Source organism: Glycine max, chromosome 4, assembly GCF_000004515.6.
Source record: "Glycine max cultivar Williams 82 chromosome 4, Glycine_max_v4.0, whole genome shotgun sequence".
Classification (NCBI taxonomy): domain Eukaryota; kingdom Viridiplantae; phylum Streptophyta; class Magnoliopsida; order Fabales; family Fabaceae; genus Glycine; species Glycine max.
In genome coordinates this window covers 2,239,583-2,258,189 of record NC_016091.4, presented here as the reverse complement: position 1 = coordinate 2,258,189, position 18,607 = coordinate 2,239,583, and the positions used below count along the sequence as shown (strand labels likewise).

The following is an 18,607-nucleotide window of genomic DNA, read 5'->3' as shown; positions in this document are numbered from 1 at the left end:
AATGAAATAATTGTTATTTATTAAGGGTCACATAATTATCATTAAATGCGTAAAAAAGGTCAATTTCCCATTGAAAAATGAAACATAATGCTGCATGTTTCACTACCCTAATTAACGTCTATTAATAATTAATGTCTATTAATAGTGTTGATCTTAATGTCTATATATAAATTAAAAAAATTAAAACAAATCAATCATCAATAAATAAATGATATAATTAAATTGCATTAAAACACATAATAAGTGGAAAATAAAATAGTATTCAATTGCAACATGAGGTAGAATAAGGGGAATCTAGAATAAGAGTCCATATAGGGAACATAATGTTATTGTGAGATAAAAGACCAATTTTAAATATATTTAACCGGTAAAAATAACTTCATGAAAAATATAGAAGTGTCTTTTGTTTCTCATATTCCAACATGCTCCTTCTTGTTGCTAGTGGTTTTTATATCCTCTTATTGACTCTAACGTTGAAACATCCTTGCAATATTGGATTGAGATGCAGTTGGTGATGTGACAATCTTTTGAAAGTCAATGTAACTAGCTTATTTGAAAGAAAGAAGAAGAAAAAGGTACAGAGAATTTACTTGAAGAGAGGTAATGGATGAAGAAAAAATGGCTATTATACTTTCATGAGTGCAGATGGAGAAAACTCACTAGAACATAACATAAAAATAGGAAGTAATGAACTAAGTTAATAATTAAGACTAAGTTAATAATTACTGTAAGACTGTTGGGGAGAAAACGAAACATAAAAAAGGAAGGAATAAGATGAAAATCATTGAATGCGTGCGGAATGGAAATTGAAGAATCAATTAAGAGTTAGAAGAAAATCGAATAGATGAAATAAAGTGAAACATGGAAAAGATAATAACATTAAAGAAGTTGAATGATTGTGAGTATTTATTTAGATTATAAATGCATTGGCATTAATGAACATGAATAATAAATAATTTTGGTAAGCTGAAAAAATTAGTTAAAGAGACCGAAACAATTTAAAATAGTTGATTATAAATAAATAATTATGATGAAAATGAGGAGACATAAATAATTAATTAAATGTTGGTAGAAGAATATGGAAAAGCAAAAAGGTATGAGAGAAGGGGGTGAAGGTTTTGGAGGAAAAAATTTAGTAAAGTAAGAACTTTTGTATATATAATAGATGAGAGGAAAATAACTATTTTTGTTTAGTTCACGAGAGAAAGAAAGTGACTTTAAATATTAATTAACTTTTGTTAACTTTATAAATAAAAATTTTGAGTCGTTAACAGTTGAATTGTTTTAAAAATCCACAGGAGAGCAAAAAATTGATGAAGTGAATTTTGTTTCCCTTCTCTCATTCAAATTAAATCAAATAACAAAAGTTTATAAATATATTCCTCCCCTCCCCTCTCCTCCATATTTCCCTCCAACAAGATGCTATGTTAATCCTAACTTTTATTATCTTATTGTTATGGATGACGTTGAAACGAGAGCAATGGATTAAAAATACATCAATTAAAATATACGCTAACTATTACCTCTCTTTAAAAAAAAACGATTACCTCTTTAAAAACATGTTATTTTATATAATTGCATTTTTTTCTTTCCTTTTTTTAGTCAAAGAAAATGAAAGAAATCTTAATCATGCTATTTATTTCACTGTACTTTTTTTAAACAATTAATAGAAGAATAGAAAACTATTTCTTTATATTCTCTCATTTCCTCTACAGATCCAATGAATGTGTTTAGGAATATCAACTCAGAAATAACTTTTAACACATTGTTGCTGGACGTGTTGCAACGGATGACGTTGAAATGAGAACAGAGCAATAAAAATACATTATTTGAGGTTTTCCACGGATTTTTTCGGTAAAAATAATATTGTTTTAAAACATAAGTGAATTTGAAATATTTATCTTCTGTAAAAAAAAAGGATTAATTCTTTAGCCAAAAAAATTTAAATATCTAGCTCGACTATTTCTGGCAAATAGATTCCCTGAAAAAACTGCAAAATTCAATTATTATTTTTTTAAAAAAAAGTTTTTAAGTCGACATTTTTCTTGGATGTTTTGTAGCAGCGATACCAGAATTGGGTATTATACAGATACATCGTGACTTTAAAATGACTATTATCGTCAATGAGTATATCCATGTATCAAAGCGTATATGCTCGCCTGTAATGTAAGCGCGCTTATATATAAAAGAAAAGCAACCCGCAGGATGCAAAATTTAGTCGCATATATAACTGAGCGTGTGTTTTGGGTAGAAGGTTGAAAAAGTATGTTTGAGGTATGTTCGTAGAAATATTATCACTCTTATTTTTACTTTTAATTTACTTTTATCCGTCGAATTCATATAGAATCATGTGTATCGCATTTAACTTAAATCCAAACACAAACAGAGTGGTTTACTGGTTTACGGCAATACTATATTAACACTTTATAATTTTTTTTCTCTTTTTTTTAAACAATTTTATTCAAATAGTATAAAATCATTAAAAAAAATTCTACAAATATTTAACATAATTATATATCCAAAATTCTAACATGAGACCGTTGACATATCAATTGATTCACGACTGAGTGGTTTTATGTTTTTAATTTCTATCTATCATATGGTATAACTTATTATATCTTCTCTCTCTTTAATTGCCTCTCTGGGAGTGTACTAGGGTTTGAGTGTGTAGTCGTCATTTTTCCGTGGTTTAATGAATGATGAGTACTCTTATCTTCCATGAACATGATATTTACTACTGATGCATGGAAAGAATGGGAGGGCAGCGCGGGGCAGGGACCATTGACAATGTTGTCCTATAAGGACACTTCCCCAATCAAAACGGTTCTTGATCCACTGCTCCTATGCGTCTCTCTCTTCGTTTATTAGGCTTGCTACTTTTGGAATCCACGTTCATGGGAGTGACAAATTAGAGTCCTCCAATTACCATTCTCTTTAAAGGTGGGAGAAGGGTCCCATGCAAATTGGGACAGCCATGCATGCAATACAAGGTCTACATGAAGTTGATCTTTCGCTTAACACTGGTAAGAAAGATGGTATTGGAATCTTGAGAGGGGGGGAAAGGTTGCTCCAAAAATCTTCAAAGCTGACAAAGAAGATTCCTTGTTGATTTGCATGATTGAATTAGATGTATGGTGGGGTGACCAATCGTGTTTCGCAATGGCTATCGCCAATCTTCTCGGCTCGGTGTTCACCTACGTATTAATTCAAACTCCACTTGATGCAAATATATATGCGTTCGACACCAAATGCAACCTAAGGTTACTAATCAACTAGAACCAACTAAATGACTAATCATGTCATGACAAACCCCCTCATGTAACTTGATGCAGTATATAGCCTGTACGTCGTAATTTAGGATGCTAAATAATCAACACGCTAAATCATGTCATATACACGTGGTTTAGGATATTGTCCCAATTTTATCAGGACTGTCCAAGAAAAAGTAAGGTCTAAAGCTAAAATTAAAAAGAAAAAAATTTACTTCAAAGAAAAAATTAATATGTAAAATCTTTTAGTTAACATATGTGATCTCTTTTACTTCAAAAAGCTAATAGTAAATACTAACAAATACTACTCTTTTTTTAAGGATCTAAAACTTAAACTTTAGTTATTTTATTAGCACCATCAGTATTTTCTTAGATTTTTTTAGTTCCAACTGGGACTAAATCATACTAGGAATTATGCTAATATATGAAAAAACATTATAATCAATAGAAAACGTGTATTTATATTTTTTATCAGCCAAGAAAATATGTATTAAAATTGGGTACAAGGGAATGGTATACCCTCCCATATTAACAAGCTAGGAGAGTCAGTTACAAGTTAGAGAAAGAGAATTATGTGTATTGACTTTGCCTAATTGGTCAAATTAAAGAACTGGTTTTTGGGACACATACCACTATAATACTACATACTAGCTAACTTTACATGTTTGTCTTTGCCCTTTGGCTTATGCGCGTGTGTGTAAAATTTGAATTCTTTCTTGTCTATGATTTATAAATGATTATACACAATTTAATCGTATAAAATTTATAAACACAATTTATAAAATTTCAGTATAGAATTTGAAATTGGGTGTCAAACAGTTAGCAGAAAGACCGGAATCTCGTATAAAATAAACAAGAGGTTCGTAATTTTTTTTTAAAAAAAGTTAACAAGTTTTTGATAAAATGTTTTGCTTTTTGTCACCAAATGGTCCCTTCTGTTTACTTTTTCATTTAATTTCTATAAATAGGAAATCAAATTTGAAACATGTGATATTTAAATGAATCAAAAGGAAAATTTACTACTATTATATCAAAATAGCAGTCTAACTCTGTATAGAGAAAATTCCGATCTAATGATATGTGCCTGCATTTTTTTTAATCAGTCGATATTAATTGTTTTTTTAATCGGTCAATATTAATTATTAATTTTTATTAATGAGGAAATTCTTTGCCTACGTATTTGATTATCACATTCGAAAGGGATATATAATCCAAATCGCTTATATCTATTTAGTTATATTAATACTAGCTACTACAGTACTACTGGACACAGGCAGTTAGCTACTTCTGGCACTTAATTGTCTAATCCAATTTTCAACCGATCCATAAATGAATAATTGCATGGAAGCATGTTACTTTCTCCTACTTAGGATATTCTCTGCTTTTTCTTGGGGTCGACCAAATTGAACAGTTATATAGTACAACGAAATGGATTTTAATCAATCAATGTGGCAAATACATTTTTCATTCAACGATTCTTCAAAACATCATTTCCATTTCAATCAAATAAGTGGCAAATACATTTTCTATTATTGAAGAGCCCATCATGTTAAGCTTGTACAAATTTGGCATGATATTACATTAGGATTACACGGAAAGGGGTCGAAGATTTTTTAAAACTTTAATCTTTCATCTCCAATTTAAGAAACCCTAGTAGTAAACTTGACCCTCAATCCCTCACCTCTTTTCCTCCAATGCAGGACTGAACACAACTAAGCAGCATAATTAAGTTAAGTGTTGTTGGATCAGAAAAAGAATGTATCTTTTTTTTTGCCAAAAATAATTAACTGGGTGCTGATATATTCAATTGGCTCGAAAGAATCATCATATAAACTAGGGGAAGAGCATCATGTTACTAGGTAGGCTTTTAGAACAGAACAACTCTATGTACAAGGGGGCAGAGATATTCTACACGTAACCAGGCAACATATCATTAATTTTTCGGTTGCTAAAATTCCTTTTTGAACGTATACAACTGCATCTTTGATAATTTTTCTTCACGGCTCACATACACAGTTTGCTTGTTTGTTGTCCAACGATTCTTTGTTCCATCAACCTATTTACCTAAACACGTTGACTCTTCTCAGCAAAGAGAAAGAGACTGAATTTCAATATTTTGGGAGGGTCTGTGTCTCAGTGGAGTTAGAGTATAATGTAAAAGAACATAGCGCACTTATTCAGCACTCGTATCTTCAACAGATTTCTTGTACTCAGGCTTCAGCTCGTAGGTTCCTTGATTGGCACCTCTTTTATTGTAAACACAAAGTTCGTTCAGAATCTCTTTCAAGAATTGCTGCAAAAGAAAAAGTCACGAGTTCATTCAGGATCTTTTTTAAAAATTGCTGCAAAAGAAAAAGGGGGCTGAGTGTATGGGGATGGCCGACGGGCAGTGAGTGGAGTGTGTGCACACACATGCCGTGGTGTTTGACCACGTGTGCTACAACCATAAAATCAAGCTAAGAAGTCAAAGAAGACACACTGAGATAAACCCAAGATGATAAAAAAGAGAAGAGTGTTAACAACTCACTTTAACACACTTTTAGCACACTTTACACTATTGATTAAAATTTATTAAAAACTATTGAGAGAAACTCATTGAATAAGTGAGACCTGTAAAAATTTGTGATTTCCAATAAATTTCAAGCAATGGTAGAGTGTTCTAAAGAGTGTGTTGCTAGCATTTCTCTAGACTCAGGTGAAAAAGAACACCAAAAAAAAAAGGCAGAGCAGAAAAGCATACTGCAGGTTGATCAGTCTCTTGGACAAGCTGTTTCAAGGCCCAATTAGGCTGTCTTTCAAATAGCTTGAACATTATATCCTCCAGCTCTCCCCGATCTCTTCTTGTTCTCTTTGTATCAGATTGCTTAACCGGCTGTGTCTTCTTCTTGTCCTGTGAGAGTATCATAAGAATAAGAAAAAAAACTTCACAGAATTATTCCATGCATATACACATTTGAGGGATCAAACTTTCTCCTTGGAACAAATATTATTCATCTTACACCAATGAATTTTCATTGAGATTTACATGTATTTGTGATGGTATCATAGATATTGCTTATGACTGGTGCTATTATAGCATAAATTCATATTTTTTTTTAGAATCATGATGCTTGTATGTTCTAGTTATTAAAATAAAACTTCCAGACTGGCCAAAAACCTCATACAGGCAAAAGCAAAAGATAGAGTCTCAATTACAAGCATGTTAGCAACATGTCCAAGAGATAGGAGATTCTATACATTATGTACCTTAGAATTGGATGAAACTAGACCAATCATTCCAGGCATTGGCCTCATTAGAACTCCCCGGTCATTATCAATAACCTTCCAATAGTATCAAGGGACCCAGAGAATCAATTATTTAATCATAGACAGAAAGCAAGAAACATTAAGGGATAATTAAATAATAAACATGAACAAATACCTGTATTTGTCGATTTTTAATCATAGATTTGTTTGTCCTCTCACGACACAATTTACCATACTCTTCAATGTTTTCACCATGGGGCTTCATATCAAACTTATGTTCTACTTTCCCTTCCATTGCAACCTTGCCACCTAAAAGTCAAGGCAGCTAAGCTTCAATGTGACAACAGGGGAAAAAACTCTGTATATACAAGTATTATTCATTCATTTTAAATTATTAAATTAAATATATCACAATTCACAGTTACCACTAGCCATGTCATGATAAAGCAAATTATTTAGAGTTTTAGACCAATGAAACTTAAAAGTACTGGCACTTCTCATTCTAAATCTCTCATTTAACCAACTCACATGCATATTCTATTATACTACCATAACACATTGATGACTTCTTAGAAACATTTGTACATTACGCAATGAAATTTCTGTGAAATAAAAGAACATTGGTGTTCTTTTTTTATCAGCAAACATTGGTGTTTATTAATGCTTAAAATTAAATACTGGCTGTATTGTTTAAACTCAAGCACCTTCCATCTTGGATTTACTTGTCTTCCCAAAAAGTCCCATCTCAACATAAACATCAAATTTACAACAGAAATTAATTTTTCAAAACAATATAGGAGGTTTCATATGTTGTTCTGCCAATAAGGATGGCACTGGATACAGGTATGGAAAAAATAATCCCCATCCCCATACGGGAAGAGATCTTTATCCTCACCTCAGTCCCCAACCTGTGGGTTTCTCCTATTACAGTACCTAAATTTAGTACCAGTACCTGTCCCCATTTACTCATTTGGATTTAAATTGGGAGGGTTTTCTTATTTACAATGGGGTTACCTGATTCATATGTACCCCTATCCATTAAATTTGGGCCCCTTTACTTGAAAGTGGCCTAATTTCTTAATTTAATCATAATAGTCAATCTGGGATAGTGGTGCAGAGCCCTAAATAATTTCTTGATTGCATTACATTTAAGTCCTTTTACTTGCAGTGGGGCATAATTTATTGATTTAATCATAACAATCAGTCTTGAATAGTGGCTCAGAACAGCCAACTCCAAAATACTTTAGTGATATAACAGACTGATTAGCAGCCACTATATCATATATAGCAAATACAGAGCAAACAACTTTTAATATACATAACAGATGCTAAATACTTGAGAAGTATTCTAAACTTAAGACATATTCAACGTTAATACTCACAAGTCATATCCCAAAGAAAAAATCATCATATCTTGAAATCACATGAAGCCTCAATTATGCCATACCAAATTCAAGTTATTTTTATAAAAGATGTCTGGTACAATAGTTAATTGCAGCAGTTAACAAAGGTTATGTTACCTATCCTCAGGTATTTGAATTGCAAAAAAAAGTTGCAATTGTAAAGATTCACATTGAAGATTTCACTTGTGCTTTTGTACAACTAGCAATCTCAATCACACTCAATGATTCACTTTGGTGAGATAAGGGTAGGATTGCCAAGCCAGATCGTGGAAGTGGAGGAATTGGCTATCTGTTAACATTCTAGGGACTTGTCATTTTTAAGTGGCACTATTTGCCACTGTTGAGTATTGATTATGATTTTAATCTCCCTTAGAAAATGAAATTGACACATGTCCCTTTAAACTACTGTAACTCTATTTTAAATTTTCAAACTCTCATTAAATCTAACTGCACACATCCTCATTTTAGTTTCAAACATTTTGTCTCAGTTAAACTATGCTTACCCTAAATTCTAATTCTAATTATACTTAAAAGGAAAACCCCACACAAAACAAGGGATACTCACTAGTTTATATCAAAACCCTTTCAACATGAAAAACTAATATAATTGTCAACAAAATGATAACAAAAAACTCTGAGAGGCCAGTGGATAGATGGAAACAGTTAGGGGACATAAAAGAACAGAACATAGCAGGTGGCATTTGATTTTGTGGTTGAGAGAGATAGGAAATCATTTCTATATATTGGAGAGGTGGGTCAATGGGAGGTAGGCAAGAATTGGGTAGTGCTGGGAAGGCTTTGGCCTTGGTGAGACTCGTTTCTTAATAGGAAGAGCAGTCTTGGTATTTTTCCTTTTACATAAATTCTATTTTCTTGTAAGGAGCATTATTCTATTTACAATTGATACTACCCCGGTCCTATATAAAATAAACAAAAGGTAACATTTCTTGGTCCTAATTATAAGAAATATAGGACTACTTTATTGCTGAATTTCTTTTTTACCCCTAATTAATTGTGATGTCTATTAATGATTACACTCATTTCTCCATGAAAGTGGGTGCTTTTATTGAGTTATACCCATTGGTTGAATTTGAAAAATAATCACCTCTTAAAACCATTTAATGTATGGGTAGTATTGGAATAAAATTAAAATTTATGACAAAATAACCAATCTAACCACTTTTATTGGTCTTGATGAATTAGGTAATTGTTTCTTATATATAGGACTGGAGGTATTTTCATTCTATTCAGATTTTCATTTTGTTATGAACGAAAAGGTAAATTAGTGTGAAATGATGTATTATTCACCAAGTATGATTGATTACAAGAGGATCTTCCTATAATCCCTAGAGCAAAGCTCCTTCAGAGGTGACTAATACCTCTGCCCAGAAATAGCTGAATGATAAAAACAGAATCGTAACCAATCCCTCTCCCTCATGATGCCATCCTCCTAGAATATATTTTCCATATTTTAGACCCCCTGTTAAGAGTACCAATTGGACCCATAGTATCAATTTGGGCCCATGCTCCTTGGGCCTAACACATTTCTGGTTTATTGATTTCTGATTCCTAACAAACTCCGAATGAGCAAGCATCCTCCGACAGGGCTTAAATCTCAAATCAAAATTAGTGGCAAAGCTTGAACCAAACTTGCAAGGGGACCCTTCACAAAGCTATAATAATTTTTGTTTCTAGAATGCTTGAAGAAAGACCTTACTAAGAGAAGTAGACTGATTAAAAGTTTTAACCAAAATCCCATATTTGGAAAAAGTGAAATCAAAAAAGAAAATAAAGGACCATAATCAGATTTGCAAAATGGGCTATATATATTTATACAAGTAAATTAAAGCAATTTTTGGACTAGTTAATAACAAATAATATTTACCTCTAAAATCTTGCAAATTTATTAATTAATCGGGGGAAGCCCGCTCCCCCCCCCCCCCTACCAAGCTCTGCTCCGGATAGAATAGACAACAATAAATTAATTTAATTACCATAAATACACCACAATGAACAATAACAATTTTTGAACCATAATCATGATGGCAATACAACTTTTATTTTGTAAGGCTGTGGTTAAAAAATATAAATTAAAAGATTAAATAGACATTTTATTATCTACAAGAGGATATATATCTAATATGGATGTATCATGTCCTTGCTCCAATAGTTGATAATTTTGAAACTGCTATTGATGAACAAAAAATTACAACTACCATAAACCTGAGAGTACGATTCTCACCTTGGCTAGTCTCGGAGAAGACACACATAGGAACAAAGTCTTTAAACATATTCAATGAATAAGTTTTTGGCATATTCACAGCTTCGGAGCCAGCCATCTCCATTGTAAACTGACATAATTATGAATTATAAATCAATGACTCTCTTACATCAATACAAGCAACAAATATTAATCAGAAGCACATATCTATACTGTGACAATTCTAGAAGCTGAATCTTCGCTCCTCTTGCACAGTCAATAAATTCATATGGGAAAATAGCACAAAATGCATAATAAGCAATCATGAAAATACAGATTTTATTTGCTTTAAAATCATTAGGCATGTCATGGAACTCATTATTAAAAAAATGAATGGATTTGCAAACCATATACTATGATTGGAATTCCTTAAAAATGAATAGACTTTGTTCTGAATTACACAAAGCTTGTGTTCTGAATCAGTGAATCCATTTTGCTCATGTGAGTCCATTAAGCTCCATTCACTTTTCTCTGTTATCCCAAGCACCAATGTCCAGTATCAAAACATGTGTGCCATACTGAACAGCTCCTTCATATGAGTGTTTGCTGTAGCTTCGTAAAAATTTTACCCCCAAATAAGGGGAATTCCCTTCCCATTCTTTCCCCTTCCATCTTCCTCATAAACTTTCATTGAATAAACTGCCCGGTTTCTGTTTTGGTTTCTGATATAATCTGAGTTGTGTATATTATATTATAATTATAATGTGTTGTGTATAATCTATCTATGTAGTGTATTTGTATTATACTATTATTTGCATTAAAATTATTATGCTTATGCCTACATATTGTAGATTTTTTTGGTGAACTCTTAGGAGTTTACTAGTTGAGCCTATAGAAGCTCCATGAGTTTATGTAAACTCTCAAGTTTGACAATCTTGCACTTGGGACTCTAATCTCATCCCGAGGCAAATACAATCTGTGCGCAAAGTTGAGCACAATGTGAGGGCAAAAAAACAGAATGTAGTACTAGGACTCTAGGAGGCAGAGGCGATTATGTACTCATGTCCCAGTCAGTGATGAAGTTGCAGTGAGACAAAATCTTCCCCCACCAACCATCGATCCTGAGATCCAAGCTCCACCCATTACCTGTCTTGGATGCCCTCACTGCCAATTATTATCTATCCAAGCTCAGTTTCTCTATGCGTACATCATTTTGCAAGAAGCAGAGTACGCAACTGAACAACAAAGTGGAACAAACAAACCATTTCGCAGTTCAAAGGGAAACTGAACTTCAGTAACATTCAAGGTTTTAAGAAAACATCCGCAATTACAAATTGTTGAATTCTGCAGCCGCAAAGTCAAGGTTTTTGAGTTCTACACTACCACAAATTTTTCGCAATATAAAGGATCGCAATTCGCAACAAAAATCGCTACCAAAATTTAATACCTTGGTAACATAGATACATGGAACTCGTATCTAAAGGATTTAAGAGACAAATGAATTCTGATTGTATGAACTTCCGAATCAAATCAACTCCAAGAATTTGTGGTTTCAAGCACACTTTCGCAGTCGTTTGTTGGTCAAACACACCGCAGGAAAAATAAACTAGCTCTTATTTTGTGATTTACCTAAATTACCGAAAAAAAAGAAACTTAGATACGATAGCGATTAAAACAGCATCGAATACATAATAGCATTGATCCTTCAGGGTAACAAGAAGAAAACAAAAGCAAATAAATTAAGGGAAAAAATGGAAATTGATTAGACAAGATGAAGAACCTGGACTGCAGAGGGATCGTCTTCTTCAGGGTGGAGAGGATCAAGGGAGAGCACAACCTTGGCGAGAGGTTGAGAAGGAGGATGAGCCTGCCATGACTTAGCCACCACCAAAGGGCACTTCATCAGCCACACAGATCTCTCTGCTTTTGTAGTCTCCAAGTTTGAGCTGCTACTCCCACTGTAACCATTCTCCTCGTCCATTCTTCTCTCCTTCTCTGTTTCTGCACGCAGCGCAGTAACAAAAGCCACTCGTGTCTGAAAACCGACACCGCCCCCAAGTCAATTATATTTGACCTCGACCTCGTTATTATTGTAACCTATTCTTGGGCCGAACAAAACACCGGATCCTTAGGTTTCGGCCCAAAAAGCTCTATCATGTTTTTTTGTTTACTCCGTGAACTTTCCCTTCTTCGCGAGATTAAATCAATACAATAATTAATGTTAGTTTGGGTAATGTATAGGATAATTATTTATTTTATAAAATTAAAATTTATAACTAATGTAGTATATATACAAATTTTTTTAGTATACTATTTTTTAAGATCAATCAAGAAAATTTTGTATTGACCAATATTCCACAATTAATAAATAAATTTTCTTCAGAGGAGGTTCTCAGCCTCCTTAATACAAAAAAAGTTTAAATTGTAATTTTTGTTTGCTAATCTTTTAAAATCTATAATTTTGATCATTTGAAATTTAAATTAAAATATTTGGTTTCATGATTTTGAAAAATTGACTATTTTGATTACTCACAAATTATATGTATTGACTAAGTAATTACCGATGTGATACACTTGTATTATGTCGGTTAACAATTAATTGTGATTAGTATAATAGTTAAGTTAATTAAAAACCAAAAAAATAAATTCAAAGCTTTATCGTGAAGAAGAGAAGATGATAGAAATGAAGTTCTCTACCAAGCTTTTGTGATAAGGTCTCTATCAAAGAGATAACATGAAGCTTTGGTGCAACCCAAAAGTACTGAATGCTAGATTGTGTTTAGCCCGTCATGTCCCTCACTCCATCTTTAATAATGTGAGGGTCAAGCTTGTTGTTGGAGTGTTACAACAAAGTTTTCAAGTTTTTATTCTTTTATATACATTAAGCAGAAGGATTGATCCATCTACTATGAGTGTCGGATTGGGAATGGATTTATCGATCATGCATGACAGTGATCACTACAAGTTTATGCGTGACATTGGTTCTAAAAATTTCGTGTAGCTAAGTTTACGAGGAACAACAAACACAACGAGGAGCTTGTTGTTGTTAAAGGGATAGTAAGTTATGACTATGATGGGGAAGATTACAACAAAAGGGGCAGACGCAAAGATTGCTTGATACTTATTAATTTTTGGGGACAAATAAGACAGAGAAACATGGAAGACTACGAGGAAGATATTTTTTTTAATAAATTTATAATTAATTTAATAATTAAATTAATCACATTTAATTATCAATCAACAAAGTATAAATGTATCACGTCACCAATCATTTGACAGCATTTGCATTCTAATAATCAATTGATACGACTTAACAAAGTAACTAAAACTAAAATTATCAATTTATGAAATTATCGGATCAAATATCTCAATTAAATTTTAGGAGAATCAAAATTATGAATTTATAAGACTAAGGAAAACAAAATTACAATTTAGAAAGAAAGAAAATATATAAAGACAAAAAAACTATAGATATAAGATATAAAAGAAATAAATATTTTTATTTTTTCGTTATTTAGTATGTGCATCGTTACTCTCAAAAATCACTAATTTTATGGCCATTACATTCGTAACAACTTGAGAGAAGATAATTATAATATTTAAGATATTATCTTGTGCACTTCAAACATTGAATAGTATAAAACTTTTTAACAAAAATTATGTTTCAGCATAAGTTCAATAATGAATTTAATAGGAATAAATTCTTAACATCTAAAATGTGACGTGGACAAGTTTTTTAGGTCTTTGCTACCATTATCTTCATAAATTTTCAAGTTGCAACAAATCTGTAACCACCATTTAAAACCTTGGTAACATAGATACACCTCACTCGTATCTGACGGATTTTTAAAAAAAAACAATTATCATTAAAAAGTGCAATTTAAAACATTGGTAACATAGATACATACAAAATTTATCCAAAGAGTTTAATAGCAACCATGGTTCAAAACCTTTGTTGTGTTTTTATTAATTACAACCACATAGGATTTTGACAAATTTAAGACAATGTATCAATAACAACTAAAATTAAAACTTTAAAATCTTAATGAGTGACTAGGTATATCCAACATAGATGTGACATTGATTCAAACAAAATCGAAATGTGTTAGCATGTATTAACGCTTTCAGGAAACAAGAAAAAAAAAAATCAAAAGCAAACAAAATTAAGGCTACAATAAAAGAGAATGGAAAAAAAGGGAGGACTTGCATTGCAAAATGATAGTCTTTGGGGGTGGAGAAGATCGAAGGAGAGCACTGCCATGACCAAGCCACAATCAAAGGGCACTTCATCAGCCATGGCGATCTATAAGCCTTTAATGTCTCCAAGTTAGATCGGTCACTCCTACTGTAATTTTTTAAATTACAACTGCATAAGATTTTTTGAGAAAATTACGAAAGTAAATTGATAGCAATTAAACTTAAAAGTTTAAAATTTTAACGATCAATGTGGTATCAAGCTTAGATGTGATATCGATCTAAACAACATTGAATATATTAGAATAAGATCATTAAGAAAACAAAAACAAATGAAGTTAGGGCTAAAAAAAGATGAAATAACGAATGGAAAATATGGACAACCTACACTCCAAAGGGACCATCTTCATGATGGAGAAGATAAAGGGAAAGCATAACCTTAGCGAGAGGTTGAGAAGAAGAATGAGTCTCCCACTATAACAATTCTTCTCATCCATTTCTATCTCTCTCTATTTCTCCATGCCCTCACAAAACCCACACTCTTGTCTAAAAACTAACATTGCCCTAAGAAATTTTATTTAACCTAGACCTGAACCTCATCAAAATAATATTAATATAGCCTCTTTTTGGGCCGAATACAATTAAAGAATGATACATTCCATATCTTCTTAATTATAACACATTATTAACTAATTCACGCTTATTAAAAATAATGAAGTTTTATTTTTGAAAATAAACTTTTTCATTCTCCAATCCTCGTAAGAAAGAGAAATAGATCATTCATAATATTTATTATTTATAGACTAAAATAAATAAGGATATTTTGGTCAAAAATTGTTAATCCAAGAAATAATTAAAAAATAATCTTATAAAAAGAGGTAAGAAAATTTTAAAACAATATGTATGTAGATGAAACTTAAAGATTTTGTCAACCATTGGATTGAACTTTTAATTTGACAACAACGTTGACTTAATTAAAAAATATACAAGATATTTAAATATTTGTGGGTCTTTAAATTGATATTTTAATTTAATAACAATTATTGAATTGATTCAATGTAGATTTTTTTTTTAAACAAAAAGTGCTTGAACATTTTAGAATCATAATATTTTTTTTATTAGCTTGACAACAATTTATTTGATTCAATTCAAAATTTTGTAAAAAAAAAAAACACTTCAACATTTTAGAACTATTACATTTTATTTTTATAATCTTACCTTCACAATTTGCCAACCATTGGATAAATGAAATATATTCTAACGTTCATAAAGATCTGATTTTTTTTTTAGTATAAGGATCTGATTTATTAGATCTGAAAGATCACCGTTACTTAAAGTGCTTTTATTAGAAAATTTAATTAATCTTCTTTCTTAATTTTATAATTCTATATATTATTAAATATTTTAACAATTGATTATTTTATTTATGTAAAACTAATTACAAATATAAAAACATATAATTTAAATAAACTCGTATAACACATGTGTTCCAAATATAATTTCACAGAAAAGTAAGTTAGATAATTACATATATATTTTATTTTAAATAAACTAAATACAAATATAAAAAAACATATAACTTAAATAAATCCCTGGTGCATGAATTTAAATACTAATATCTTATGAAAAGGGACCGAAGGAGTAAATGAAAAGTTAACAATAGATAAATTATGTATATACTTTGAAGTATTGTGATGAAATTTTAATTGAATTTTGATCCGTGAAGAAGTAAATGAAAACTTGTATTTGCAAATCTATTTGAAGCAACATTAACAAACATGAATTTCTTTGTAGAAAATTCAATCTATACTTTGCCTAGAAGAAATGTTGGAGAATATGAGCGGCATGAAACCACAAAGATAGTTAGCAAAAATGACTTGAGAGGTGTTAGACCTTACTTCAAATATATTTGCAAAAAAATAATAATCATATAATTAAATAAAACAAATTTTTGTAAAATTTCATTTATTTCAATTTTCTTTGTTAATTTATACAAATAATTTGTTTAAATTTATTTATTAAAATAAATATTTATTTTAATGAAATAAGTAAATTTTTATTTCTTCAGTGTGCTTATTTAAATTATTTCTGTTTAAAAATATTTTTTTTATTTTAATAAGAAAATATTATTTAATTATTAAATAAATTAAAAATATTTATTTAAGATTAAATTAAGTGGCTCAATATTAGATGTAGATTTAATTTATTTTGAAATATTTAGACATTTATTATCTGTTTCGTCTTATCTGTTAACTGCTATTACTTATCGAGGGAGAGAAAATGTGAAGAGGATAAGTGGGCCTGAAACTTATGGGCTAAGACTAAGGAGTGAACTCTTGTAAGTTTGAAGAATCTTTTCCTAACCCCAATAACAGAGAAACACGTGTCTATATTTCATTGGTTACATCCGTTTACAATATTCTCGGAAGCGTGCATTAAATTTCCCGAAAGGCTAAAATATCCATTGCACCTTTCTCTTCCTCCGATGGCTAATCTCTCAATCTTGTTCTTCGGTCTCCTCCTATTCTCCGCTGCCGTAGCCACCGTCGAACGAATCGACGATGAAGACAACCTTCTGATCCGTCAAGTGGTGCCGGACGCGGAGGACCACCACCTGCTCAACGCGGAGCACCACTTCTCCGCCTTCAAGACAAAGTTCGCCAAGACCTACGCCACGCAGGAGGAGCACGACCACCGCTTCCGTATCTTCAAGAACAACTTGCTCCGCGCCAAGTCGCACCAGAAATTGGACCCCTCCGCCGTCCACGGCGTCACCAGGTTCTCCGATCTCACTCCGTCTGAGTTTCGCGGCCAGTTCCTCGGCCTGAAGCCGCTCCGCCTTCCCTCCGACGCTCAGAAGGCTCCGATCCTTCCGACCAGCGACCTTCCTACCGATTTCGATTGGCGCGACCATGGAGCTGTTACCGGCGTCAAGAATCAGGGCTCGTGCGGATCGTGTTGGTCATTTAGCGCCGTTGGAGCTTTGGAAGGTGCCCATTTTCTTTCTACCGGTGGGCTCGTGAGCCTCAGTGAGCAGCAACTTGTGGATTGCGATCATGAGGTTAGTGTTTACACTCTTTTTTACCAATTTGCTCTTCATACGCTTGCAAACCTATATTTGTGATATATTGCAACATGATGTATACCAATTTGTGGTCTCTTTTTTGAGAATTTGAATACAAGTAACATCGGTAGGAAGATAATAAAATTTGCCAGCTTCATGGTCTGGTTTGGATTTTGGAAAACATTTGTGAATTAATGTGTGTACAAGTTTCTCAGTGTGATCCGGAAGAGCGTGGAGCATGTGATTCGGGTTGTAACGGTGGGTTGATGACCACTGCATTTGAGTACACACTCAAGGCTGGTGGACTAATGCGAGAAGAGGATTATCCCTACACTGGAAGAGACCGTGGCCCCTGCAAATTTGACAAGAGCAAAATCGCTGCTTCCGTGGCTAATTTCAGTGTGGTTTCCCTTGATGAAGAACAAATTGCTGCAAATCTGGTCAAGAATGGTCCTCTTGCAGGTAACTTTTTTTTTTTCACGGCTCCCAAAGGAATTGTTGAAATATCTTTCAATTCTTTGATCGTCCCCACCCCCAAGAACAAGAGAGAGTGTGATTTATTCGAAAGATTTATTGATAAATTGTTCTCTCTGATTACAGAAACACTGACTTTTGCTTTGCATGGTACAGTTGGTATCAATGCAGTTTTTATGCAGACATATATTGGTGGCGTCTCATGCCCATACATCTGCGGCAAGCATTTGGATCATGGGGTTCTTTTGGTGGGCTATGGATCTGGTGCTTATGCTCCAATTCGTTTTAAGGAAAAGCCTTACTGGATCATAAAGAATTCATGGGGGGAGAGCTGGGGAGAAGAAGGATATTACAAGATCTGCAGAGGTCGCAATGTATGTGGGGTGGACTCGATGGTCTCAACTGTAGCTGCTATACATGTTTCTAACCATTAAATATAAGGATGGATGCCTAAACATGGTAGGGGCACCAGTATAGTGTGTATGTAAATAATTTACATGATGTATAATGTTATGGAGGAGGAAACTGCTAAGCCCATGTTTATGCTTTTATGCTGTAATTCTCTATGCTAGCTAGTCTAGCTACAAATATTACCCACGGTTATCGATAGTTATTGCAAGTAACCTGAATAAAATTAATTTGTGTTCCCACAATTAATTGCCAATGCCTTCTACTATACGGCCATTGTAAGAAAAATCTGCCAGAGAAGAGAACAGGTGAGAATAACTGACTTGTTGACAAGAGTAATTTGACATGA

The 18,607-nt window shown here is 32.5% G+C and overlaps 2 protein-coding genes across 2 annotated transcripts; one reads left to right on the top strand and one right to left on the bottom strand.

Moving 5' to 3' along the window:
- Positions 1-5,178: 5,178 nt before the first annotated feature.
- LOC100788473 (transcription initiation factor IIF subunit beta-like) lies at positions 5,179-12,164 on the bottom strand. Its single transcript, NM_001254676.1, has 6 exons — positions 11,899-12,164; positions 10,161-10,269; positions 6,691-6,824; positions 6,516-6,590; positions 6,010-6,159; positions 5,179-5,562 (listed from the first exon to the last, which is right to left on the bottom strand). The coding sequence occupies exons 1-6, from the start codon at positions 12,097-12,099 to the stop codon at positions 5,443-5,445; spliced, it is 789 nt and encodes a 262-aa protein (NP_001241605.1). The 5' UTR covers positions 12,100-12,164; the 3' UTR covers positions 5,179-5,442.
- Positions 12,165-16,716: 4,552 nt separating this feature from the next.
- On the top strand, positions 16,717-18,503 carry LOC100779565 (cysteine proteinase 15A). The gene is made up of 3 exons (XM_003523636.5): positions 16,717-17,373; positions 17,592-17,838; positions 18,007-18,503. Exons 1-3 carry the CDS (start codon positions 16,798-16,800, stop codon positions 18,282-18,284), a joined length of 1,101 nt encoding a protein of 366 aa, XP_003523684.1. The 5' UTR covers positions 16,717-16,797; the 3' UTR covers positions 18,285-18,503.
- Positions 18,504-18,607: the final 104 nt, after the last annotated feature.